General features: G+C 41.4%; 1 protein-coding gene and 1 pseudogene across 2 annotated transcripts; both read left to right on the top strand.

Moving 5' to 3' along the window:
* Nucleotides 1–8,559: 8,559 nt before the first annotated feature.
* LOC110539164 (homeobox protein Hox-B1 pseudogene) lies at nt 8,560–11,814 on the top strand (annotated as a pseudogene). Its single transcript, XR_016484768.1, has one exon. The product of XR_016484768.1 is annotated as a homeobox protein Hox-B1 pseudogene (transcript).
* Nucleotides 9,385–11,814, top strand: LOC149979359 (homeobox protein Hox-B1-like). The gene is made up of 2 exons (XM_090191396.1): nt 9,385–9,403; nt 10,275–11,814. Exons 1-2 carry the CDS (start codon nt 9,385–9,387, stop codon nt 10,592–10,594), a joined length of 339 nt encoding a protein of 112 aa, XP_090047522.1. The 3' UTR covers nt 10,595–11,814.
* Nucleotides 11,815–12,349: the final 535 nt, after the last annotated feature.

Below are 12,349 nucleotides of genomic sequence, written 5' to 3'. Positions count from 1 at the left end.
TGTGGCGGGCCGGGCGCAGTGCGCGCTAGCCAAGGTTGCCAGGTGCACGGTGTAGCCTCCGACACATTGGTGTGGCTGGCTTCTGGGTTGGATACGTGCCGTGTTAAGAAGCAGTACGGCTGGTTGGGTTGTGTATCGGAGGACGCATGACATTCAGCCTTCGTCTCTCCCGAGCCCGTATGGGAGTTGTAGCAATGAGACAAGATAGTAGCTACTACAACAATTGGATACCACGAAATCGGGGAGAAAAAGGGGTAAAAATAAAATAATAATAATAATAATTTTCTATTGCAGATTCCATCTTCCCAGCCTGGTGCAATTTTGTTTCTGGTGTCCTTTGACAGCTCTTTCATCTTGGCCATAGTGGAGTTTGGAGTGTGACTGTTTGAGGTTGTGGACAGGTGTATTTTATACTGATAACAAGTTCAAACAGGTGCCATTAATACAGGTAATTTTTTATTTATTTATTTCACCTTTATTTAACCAGGTAGGCAAGTTGAGAACAAGTTCTCATTTACAATTGCGACCTGGCCAAGATAAAGCAAAGCAGTTCGACAGATACAACGACACAGAGTTACACATGGAGTAAAACAAACATACAGTCAATAATACAGTATAAACAAGTCTATATACGATGTGAGCAAATGAGGTGAGAAGGGAGGTAAAGGCAAAAAAAGGCCATGGTGGAAAAGTAAATACAATATAGCAAGTAAAACACTGGAATGGTAGATTTGCAATGGAAGAATGTGCAAAGAAGAAATAAAAATAATGGGGTGCAAAGGAGCAAAATAAATAAATAAATTAAAATACAGTAGGGAAAGAGGTAGTTGTTTGGGCTAAATTATAGGTGGGCTATGTACAGGTGCAGTAATCTGTGAGCTGCTCTGACAGTTGGTGCTTAAAGCTAGTGAGGGAGATAAGTGTTTCCAGTTTCAGAGATTTTTGTAGTTCGTTCCAGTCATTGGCAGCAGAGAACTGGAAGGAGAGGCGGCCAAAGAAAGAATTGGTTTTGGGGATGACTAGAGAGATATACCTGCTGGAGCGTGTGCTACAGGTGGGAGATGCTATGGTGACCAGCGAGCTGAGATAAGGGGGGACTTTACCTAGCAGGGTCTTGTAGATGACATGGAGCCAGTGGGTTTGGCGATGAGTATGAAGCGAGGGCCAGCCAACGAGAGCGTACAGGTCGCAATGGTGGGTAGTATATGGGGCTTTGGTGACAAAACGGATTGCACTGTGATAGACTGCATCCAATTTGTTGAGTAGGGTATTGTAGGGTAATGAGTGGAGGACAGAGGAGCCTCTTAAAGAAGAAGTTACAGGTCTGTGAGAGCCAGAAATCTTGCTTGTTTGTAGGTGACCAAATACTTATTTTCCACCATAATTTGCAAATAAATTCATTAAAAATCCTACAATGTGATTTTCTGGATTTTTTTCTCATTTTGTCTGTCATAGTTGAAGTGTACCTATGATGAAAATTACAGGCCTCTCTCATCTTTTTAAGTGGGAGAACTTGCACAATTGGTGGCTGACTAAATACTTTTTTTGCCCCACTGTATCTTCTGCTGTAGAGGTAACCTTCCTGGTATTCCTGTCCTGTGGCGGTCTTCATGAGAGCCAGTTTCATCGTAGCGCTTGATGGTTTTTGCGACTGCAGTTGAAGAAACTTTAAACGTTTTAGAAATGTTCTGAATTGACTGCCTTTCATGTCTTAAAATAATGATGGACTGTCGTTTCTCTTTGCTTATTTGAGATGTTCTTGCCATAATATGGACTTGGGCAATCGTCTATACACCACCCCTACCTTGTCACAACACAACTGATTGGCTCATTTGCATTAAGAATGAAAGAAATTCCACAAATTAACTTTTAATGAGGCACACCTGTTAATTGAAATGCATTCCAGGTGACTATCTCATAAAGCTGGTTGAGAGAATGCCAAGAGTGTGCAAAGCTTTCAACAAGGCAAAGGGTGGCTACTTTGAAGAATTTCAAATGTAAAATATATTTTGGTTTATTTAAAACTTTTTGGGGTTACAGCATGATTCCATATGTGTTATTTCATAGGTTTTGATGTATTCACTATTATTCTACAATGTAGAAAATATTAAAAATAAAGAAAAAATCTTGAATGAGTTTTTGCATCCAAACCTTTGACTGGTACTTTATATAATTTTATATACATGTTTATTTATTTTTTGGGACCAATCACAAACTGGGCGTTGTCCCTAACACCCTAATGAGCGGGCCACCACTGTCGTAGAATCAAAAACATCAAGCAACCACTGGTTACCAAAACATTACCCTTTGCAGTACCATATCTAGCCAGCAGTGGAGACAACTATATGGATTCCATAGTGACAGGATGCCTGGCCACATTCCTCCAACATTTTCATCAATCAATCACAGTATAATAGTGCCTTCATTTTGTTGTGATACAGCCTGAATTCAAAATGGATTACATTTATTTTTCCTCAGCCATCTACACACACATTACCCCATAATGACAAAGTGAAAACTTTTTCGAAATTGATGCAAACTTATTGAAAATGAAATATCTCATTTACATAGGTATTCATACCCCTGAGTCAATACTTTGTAGAAGCCAGTTTGGTGGCAATTACAGCTTTGAGTTGTCTTGGGTATGTTTGCATCAGCTTTGCACATCTGTATTTGTGGATTTTCTCCCATTCTTCCTTGCAGATTTTCTCAAGCTCTGTTAAGTTAGACAGGGAGCAGCAGTGAACAGCATGTCTTTCCACCGATTTTCAATAGGATTCAAGTCTAGGCTTTGGCTGGGCCACTCAAGGACTTTCACATTCTTGTTCTGAAGCAGTTCCAGCATTGCTTTGGCTGTATGCTTGGGGTCATTGTCCTGTTGGAACATAAAAATTCCCCCCAGTCAAAGGTCTTTGCACTCTAAAGCACGTTCTCATCAAATATTGGCCTGTATTTAGCTCCATTCATTGTTCCCTTTATCCTTACAGTCTCCCAGTCCCTGCAGCTGAAAAGTAACCCCCATAACATGATGCTGCCACCACCATGCTTACCAGTGGGGATGGTGTTAGACGGGTGATGAGCTGTGCCTGGTTTTACATTTTGGTCTCATCGGCCCACAGAATCTTTTACCTTATGATCTCAGAGTCTTTCACATGCATTTTTTTTTGCAAACTCCAGGCGTGCTGTCATGTTCCTTTTTCTCAGGATTGGCTTCTGTCTGGCTACTCTCCCACAAAGCTCAGATTTGTGAAGTGCTGTAGAGATTGTTGTCCTTCTGGCAGGTTCTCCCATCTCAGCCAAGGAACTCTGTAGTTCTGTCAGAGTGGTCATTGGGTTCCAAGTCACCTCCCTGACCAAGGTCGTTCTTGTCCTGTTGCTCAGTTTGCTCGGATGGCCAGCTCTAGGCAGAGTCTGGTTATTTCTATATTTTTTCCACTTCCAAATGATGGAGACCACTGTGCTCTTGGAAACTTTCAACGCTCTAGAAATGGTTTAATACCCTTCCCCAGATATATGCCTCATCACAATTCTCATAGATCTACGCACAGTTCCTTGGACTTCATGCTATAGTTTCTGCCCCGACATACACTGTCAACTGTGGGACCTTATATAGACAGGTGTGTTTTGCTTTAAATCATGTCCAAACAATTTAATTGGCCACAGCTGGACTCCAATCAAGTTGTAGCGATATCTCAAGGACTATCAAAGGAAATTGGATGCACTTGAGCTCTGTTTGGAGTTTCATAGCAAAGGGATGTGACTACTTATGTAAATGAGATCTTTCTGTGTTTCATTTTCACTTTGTCATTATGGGGTATTGTGTGTAGATCGGTGAGAAAATTATTCATATTTATTTTGAATTCAGGCTGTAACACAACAAAATGTGAAATAAGTCAAGTAGGTATGAATACTTTTTGAAGGCACTGTACATTAATTTGGCAAATTAGAGAAGTGATATAATAGTGCATTGGTATATTGAGTTTAGAGCAACTGGTCCATATCACCAGAATACTACGAGACTAAGCTATCCATGAAACACAACAAACACCCCACTCATTTCTATCATTCTGAATATCAAAACACATAGCACCATATGAGTGTCTCTGAGCCTCACTACTTTCACCTTCTCAAAGCTCGTGAGACAAAATGCAAAAAAGTCAAAGCTATGTGTGTACAGTACACAGAGTGAGTTAACATCCCTGAGAGAACACATCAAATACACTTTCCTTGCTTGGATAGAGCTGGAGGACAGTAGCTTTGCATGTAGGTAAATATTGTTGTCCGTATCTGGAGGCAGTAGGACATGTCTGAAAATAAGGGTCCGGTGATGATGGCATCTCCATGCTCAGCCAGCTGAAACGAAAACAGCAGCGTATACTGACGCAAATCGCATAGCGCCATTTGCATCATCATTTGCAAAAACACTTGGGCAGAGTCCTTTGGGCTGTGTCTCAAATGACACTGAATTCCCTATATTGTGCATTATGGGATCCAATGGAACCTGGTCAAAAGTAGTGGACTAAATAGGGAATAGGGCCCTGGTTAAAAAGCAGCGCACTAAATAGGGAATAGGGTGCCATTTGGGACAGAGCCGTGGTCAATGCCAGATCGCAGCATCGGAGCACTTGAGGATGGAGGAGAGGATGATGCCACTGCCACTATGTAGAGTCAACAGAGTCTGGCTGCAGTGACATTGCTAACAAAACAAGGCTTGTATATTGTGATGTAATGATTATGATTTTAGCCGCCCATCTGCATCTGCTGTATGATTAATGTCAGCTAACAAAACAACAGGGCACAGCCTGCTTTGGGGATCAGACAAGTACCCAAGGGCAGCATAGAAGGCCACATTCAGATCCAGAGTGTACACTGCAAATAACCCAAGAGAGTGTTCCAAACCTTCTTAGATACATTTGCCCCCCTTTGGACTCACACTAGCCACGACACCAATACGACAAACCCAGGTCTCCTGTGTGCAAACAAACAGTGTCAACCTGCTAAGCTGAAGATCACGGAGCCAACATAAGTCTTCACAGGTCTCAAGCAAAGTTACTTATCATGTGAGCGTGGCGAACCAGACATAATGGTCTGGGAAAATGAAGAGGTTTTAGGGCTATGCTTCAGCTGTAATATAATGTCTTAAAGGAATTCCTGACTCATTCTTAAAGATTCCTCTTTACACTTAGGGCCTAAGTGTTCCTTATCTAGAATCAGCCCTGGAATATTGCACGGAGCAGTAGAACAACTAAAGGGGGAAAATGATTTGGCTTTATGCAAGAGAATCATATTAAACACAACATAAAGATGTTAACATTACTTTCTCCACTTTCAAGCATTGGGGCTTTTTTTAAATCCACTGGGCTATCAATACAGTTATATTCATAATGTAGCCGCATTTATTGTTTCTCTTTCATTTGCTATTATCCTCCCTTATAAACCACTAATATAGCCTACTATTTTCATGACAGTTTTATTATGATTACAGGCTGTGAAATCAAATGGATTCTTGTATAATGTTCTCATAAAATGTTTTTGTTATCATTTCGAGTGGTACTACAAAGATAACTTTTATGCTCCTGAACAGATAAAACAAGCTGGAATGGGACGCATTAAAAACGTCGCCAAGAAGAAGACTTCGAAGTCCCTGAGTTGTTGTTACCTCGTCGTACCGCTAGGTGGGTCCTACTAGTGTCATTACCATTTGCTTGTATGGCCGTATCTGTTCTGTTTGTTAGCAGTTTCTGTGAAGGGATTACATGCTGCGAAGTGTTAAGAAGGGGGCAATGATCAGAGCGTTAGATTCTAATCCCTGTTTACATTTGCATTTGAATTCATCCTTAGATGGATTAAAATTTCTTTCTCTGTGACCTTTCGTTAACCTCGCAGCTAACTGTTGATTTTGCCACAACAGTTTGTTTACAGCAGAAATGTAGCCTAATGTTTCCTCAATGGCCTATAAAAGTCTGCAATGTAAATTACTGATTGTGTTAAGGTAAATTATATGTTTATTATAAACTCACGAACGTTGCTATATTGGAGAGCATATTAGCTGTTACATTTTTTTTTCAATAATCCCAAAAAGTTTTTTCATAAATAAACGAACACAAATGACCGAAGGAATTCGTAGCCTATGCATAGTCAGATGCGTCCGTGCATTAAATCCCTCCAATAGGAAAATTGCCCATTCAATGTGAAAATACCAATAACAATTTCCATAGTTAATTAATATTTGAATAAACGTTTAACATAGATATTTAGTTTTATCTGGAGCGTAGCCTATTGCACAACGTGTAATGGTATTTGTAAATGATTGTAGGCTATTGCTTTTTATTTCATTTTCTACCTTTTTTTTATTGTTAACTATTTGTAGTGTTTATTGAAAGGTACCATGTAACAAATAGGCCTGCTATAACCAAACAAACAAACACAGCCTAATGTGGGCAATTCGTTACCACCTAGCTTTTAAAACGTTTTGCAGGCTGCTTGCTCATTGGTAGATTGAATAGCGTTTGGACGTTTTTTTACCTTTTCATTGCCAGCTTGAATAACTTTCAGAAATAAATTCTTATTTAAAAAAATAAGTAATGTTTTATGTTAAAGTGAAGGATAGACATGTATGCATTGTTTTACTTTAATGCATGGCTAGTTTACTTTTTTTTCTTCATAAGATTATTGTTAATGAAAAAGACAACATCCCAGATTAGAGTTCACGTCTAACACAGTCGATAAAGAATATAATGTAATCTTGAATAAACAAAGATCGATTGTGAGTTACAAAAACAGCTGTTTAGAATAAGAACAGCCGTTTTAAGTGTCAATAAATGTATTAAGCTCTAGTTTAAAACTCCAATTGAAACAAGAAAGCAAAATCAAGATAGCACATTATTTTATTGTTGTTATTAAGGCGTTAAAACGCTCCTCAACTAATGATATGGGTCACTCGTCAAGGGCAGTGTGTTGTGTGTCTGTGAGGGGATGGTGGGGGTAAGCAGGTTGAGATGGGGTTTTCTCCTGAGAAATGCCAGGCCTGGTTGACTTGCTTGCAATCAATGTTTTCTGAAGAAACATGCTGAGGTTAACCAAAATACTGAATTTTTCCGATATAGTCAATGACAAAATGATTGTAAACTGAGTAAACTACTAAACCTATAAAGACCGACTATATAACCCATTAATAATATTTAGAAAACTAGGACTACTTTGCAGTGAGGCAGCATATCGAATGACTCTATGGGTTGGCTCTACTAAACCGATAAGCACATTTGAGGGTTGGTAAACTAAAAGGTTGGGAGTACTCTTAAGAGAGAAAAGATATCGCCAAGGTAAACAACAAGCTACTTGGTTTGAACTTTTGGCCGCGCAATGCAACCATCCTGTTCTCATGGATGCGAGCCGAACAGTAAACATCCTGACAAGTAACAAATTACTGTGGGCGTAGTATTGTTAGTCCCTCTCGTCCACCATGTATCAACGAGCAAATATATTAGAGATTCTTCAGTCTCCCTCCTTTGAGCGTGGGCTGCTTCATGAACAGGCAGACTTTCGTACCTATTGTCACCACAATTAATCATTAGCCTTTGCCATTTCCTCTTCTTTTTCACCTCCGCCACCTACGCTTGTTAACCACTGGTCTAGACAACTCACCCATTACACTATTGAAGGTGCCCTCGTTGTTGTGGAATGTGGATGACAAAATGTATCACATTTCAACATAAGTATAGTGGCTCTTAATATGCTCAGTAATATTTTTCTGCCTTCATAAACACAAGGTTCTATTCAACACTTATTGAACTGTACATACAAAGGACTCCGTAACAGTGAACGATATCCTGACTTCTTTCTGCTGGTCTTTCTGCTACCAGAAGGCTTTGCTGTCGGCCTAACCTCGTTTCTGTAATAGATCAGCTCATTGATTAAATTAGATAGGCCAATGCAGGCTCGGGACCGATCTGAAAACGATGGCGTCACTTCCAATCCGAGTGTTAAACAGATTTCAACCCAAAAACAGATATTGGGTTCTGTGGTGAGCACTTTTCTCTTGGGCCAGAAGTATCTAATGACATTATGCAGTCCTCGTTGTGTAATGCGGGCCAGGCCATGGAATACAGTGGATGTTATGTGTTTAGTTGTAGCAATGAGAAAAGTGCATCCACCTCTCACCATAGCTCAACCCTCTGATAGGCCTAACCAAATGGACTTCTACACTTTTAAAGTATAAGTATAGGGAATCCAATAATAGGGGAGAAACGAAATGGGGGGGATAGCGAATTTCCAACTATTTCTTTATTTCATTCTCTGCCGGTTCGGGAGAGGTTTCTTCAGAGGGGTTTGACATATACGTGCTGTTATCAGATTGATGGGCCGGTTTGATTGAAGTGGCTTTGTCATGCAAATGTCAGCCGCGTGATCGATGATCGCGGTGCGCTGACAAACTTCTGGAGGTCCCCATCACCATTGGCGCCGTGACGGCTCACGTGACCAGCAGCTGAGGTTAAAAAAAATAAAAAAAAGTGTTATAGGGAATCCCAGGGTGACTTCTCCGTGAGGTGAGAGCTTCTTTTTTTATCTTCCACATGACATACCGAGAGGTTGCAGGGTAGGAGGAATCCCCCGAAACGCAGGTTGATCCTCCGTCATCAATTTGCGCATGGAGAATTCCAGAATGAACTCTTTCTTAGAGTACTCAATTTGTAGCCGTGGACCGAACGCCTACTCACCCAAGTCCGGATACCACCACTTGGACCAAGGCTTCCCGGCACCTTTTCACTCGGGCTCCGGCACAACAAGTGATAACGGCGATGGACGGCTTTACGTGGCGGGCAGCGCCCAGGCAGTGGTGGCCCAACATCAGCACCAGAGCAGTAGCTACGCGCATCATCATCAGCCCCAGTCGCATCATGCCAACATGGTCCTTCCATATGGCAGTACAGGGACTGCGGGATATGGGACGGAGGCGTGCGCAAACCCGGACTATGGACACCCACAATACTTTATCAACGAGCAGGACGGGATGTACTATCAATCAACGGGCCTTTCCGCCTCCAATGTAGGCCCCAACTACGGCTCCCTGGCCGGGGCATACTGCGGGGCGCAGGGGGCTGTCCCAGCGGCACAGTACCAGCACCACGGCTGCGAGGGCCAGGACCACCAGCGGGGTTATTTGCAGAGCACCTATGTTGACATTTCGGCCTCTCAGGAGAGGGAGAAGGACGCAGAGCAAACACCACAAGGAAAGACTTTCGACTGGATGAAAGTCAAGAGGAACCCCCCTAAAACAGGTGAGATGGGAGAGTCCAAAGAAATATCTGACCCATGCACGAAATCGAAACGTTCTTGTCAGATAAGGTAATTCAAAGTTCATTAGGTCCACCAGGTGACCCAAACATGTCGACCCACCGCTCAGGTAGGCTAATGGATGTGGTATGCAAATGCACATGCACTCTCCAGCCCCATAAGGGACATGACTGAGGACTGAGGATAGTGTTGCCCCACTCCACTATCTCTGATCCACAACATATGGGGATTTCTCAGCACCATTCCGAGTCATAGCGGTATCTCTGACCAGACATGCCTCTGGTAGATTTGCTTGATGTGTTATTTTCTCCCCGTCTACTCAGCCTTTGCACTAATGCATCGAGCAGACGTTCTTACGCCCTAGGAAGTGACCCAACTCTGTTATCTTTAAACCTGTCCCAGTTCTCGTTTCAGTTGTCCTCCATTATATTCCCCAGCCTTTCCTTCCTCGCCATGCTTGGCCCGTCTGAATTGAGTGCACAGACCCACGTTTTAACCTCACGTAGTAGGCCTGCTACTGTGGGCAAAGATCGTAAAATATTACGGTCGGAATATGGAATTACACGTATCAAATGCGTTTATGTCTCCCCCAACGTGGGGCAGCATTATTTCATTCTCCAGGAGTGAGTAATGGGAAAAGATGTAGGAGGTTGAGTCTGTGAACTTACCTATATACAGTAGTCAACAGTTTGGGACTTGAAATGGTTGGGTGCGTAATTGATGAACCCTTTAGTATGACATTATCCAATCTTCATTCCAAGTAAATCATTTAATCATTAATAATGATTTATGCGGTATTGGTGTCAAATCACACCTTTTTTTCTCTTTATGGGCTTAAACATTTAACGACGGATTGGTGAATTTAAATTAATATGACTTCGAATATGGGACAATTTTCATATTTTACACATACAATTTCCATATTTTAGGCATACAATCTATTCCAGATTATAATGCGTTTCTCCCCTCTTTTTTCACAGCTAAAGTGGCTGACTATGGAATGGGACCCCAGAACACCATCCGCACCAACTTTACAACCAAGCAGCTGACCGAGCTCGAAAAGGAATTCCACTTCAGCAAGTACTTGACGCGGGCCAGGCGCGTGGAAATCGCCGCCACCCTCGAGCTCAACGAAACGCAGGTGAAAATCTGGTTCCAGAACCGCAGGATGAAACAGAAGAAGCGCGAGAAAGAGGGCCTGGCCTCAGCCTCGAGCACGGGTTCCTCCAAGGACCTGGAAGACAACTCGGACCATTCCAGCTCCATATCTCCTGGCGCGTCTCCCAGTTCCGAGACCTAATGGACCAAATAAACTGCAACTTGCAGACACTGAACTTCAAAGTGATGAACTCGAATGGGAAGAACAAGTGAACTGATTGATAATAAGTCAAAACATTCCTATCCATGCTTGAATAGACTATTCCACCCGTTATGCAACACGTCTGTAAGAGGAGTTTGTTTTGTATAGGATTTAAACTCAAATAATAACTTTGAAACGCACACTTCGAGGGAGAAAAAACGAGGTGACAAAGGCACAACTGTGGATGATGTGCGCAACATCTTTCTCGACTAGACGTTTCTTTCCACCCCACAAAATCTGTTTGGATGTACAGGGTCGTAAATCTTCATACCCACGACTATTGGAGTGATGCACTTTTGCATGTTTACAAATCTCAAAGCGAGCCTAATAATACTGTTTATACAGGGAGCCTCTTGGCAAAACATAGTATTGTTGAATTTATTTCTATTTTGTAGTGTTTTTAAAAAATGTATTTCTTCTTATTTGTATAGAGGTTTTGACATGAAACGACTTTACCGTCAGTAAGTTAGGTAGAAAGGGTTCATGTGTTACTGACTCTTTGCACTATAGAATTATTACTTTACACGGGAAGTTGTGTGTGTGATTTGGCGATGTTCTTTAATTGAAATATACAGTGAAATTACTAATTTAAACACGAGCGGGTGGATTACCGAATGCTATTCACTCTAGTAATGTCAACACATGTCTGTATAGCCAATTGTTATTGTCTAAATAGCAGACGTGAACTAAACCTATACAGGGAATGGTTCACGCAAGATGACGTTATCCAAAATGACGAATGATGATTAGAGGGAGTATTTATATTATTAAATGGCCAGAGGATAGAAAACGTTTATCATGTCATACAACTAAAAGGAAAGTTTATTGCAACGTTTAACACCTGCCTGAGTGAAACCAACTCGACAATTTACTTTTGAATTGGGCCTTTTTGGATTAATAGGCTGTAACTTTTCCATGATGGAGTCAAACGTTTTGATAATAGGCTCGTGTCTTGCGAAAAACAGGGTATTCTGAAGTTAGTTTTATTGTCTACGGTGAGGCCTACATTTCTATTTCAAGGCAATAGGAGTGAATTGTATTATTTGTATGTGCAGATCGACTGAGTTGTATTAGTTAATGTCTGTTTTACATGTTTTGGAAAGGATCTCAATCAATGCTGGTTCATCTCTGTCTACCTCAAATAAAAATAAGATATTGCAGATTGTGTTGTTAGTTTTATTATAATTTATGGTAGTTAACGTGCATTTATAATATTTCTTAATGAATATATTGATTGTAAACATTAAACAAAGTTTATTCCATGAGGCCTATGCAAATACGCAGCATGAACCAGGGCATAGAGTAGCCTATAGCCTATTTGTTGCCATGGTCGATTCCTTTTGAATGAGTTTTGTCCCAAAATATGTGATAGCTAGTAAACCACACAAGTGACATACAGGTAAAGTATTTCAATGGTATTACTGCGTACAGTAAGTTGGTTTGACCCCCGTGGAATTTACGAAACTAGCCCAACACGCCCAATAGTGTTGCCCTGCACGCTGCATGGGGTGGGGAATGTTGCGGTGCATTCCAGGTGGCTCGCGCTGACCTTTTTACCTATGGACGCCTCTGGAATATCTAAACATGTAAACATACTCTCCCCTCCTCAAGTCCCTCTCCGCCTCACACTCTCCGTAAAGGCTCAAAATAAATATTCTCTGAAACACACCCTTGAAGGTTTGGAGTGGTAAACTC

This window comes from Oncorhynchus mykiss, chromosome 12 (assembly GCF_057628025.1).
Source record: "Oncorhynchus mykiss isolate SJ-2025 chromosome 12, ASM5762802v1, whole genome shotgun sequence".
Classification (NCBI taxonomy): Eukaryota; Metazoa; Chordata; class Actinopteri; order Salmoniformes; family Salmonidae; genus Oncorhynchus; species Oncorhynchus mykiss.
This window is presented reverse-complemented; position numbering and strand designations above follow the sequence as displayed.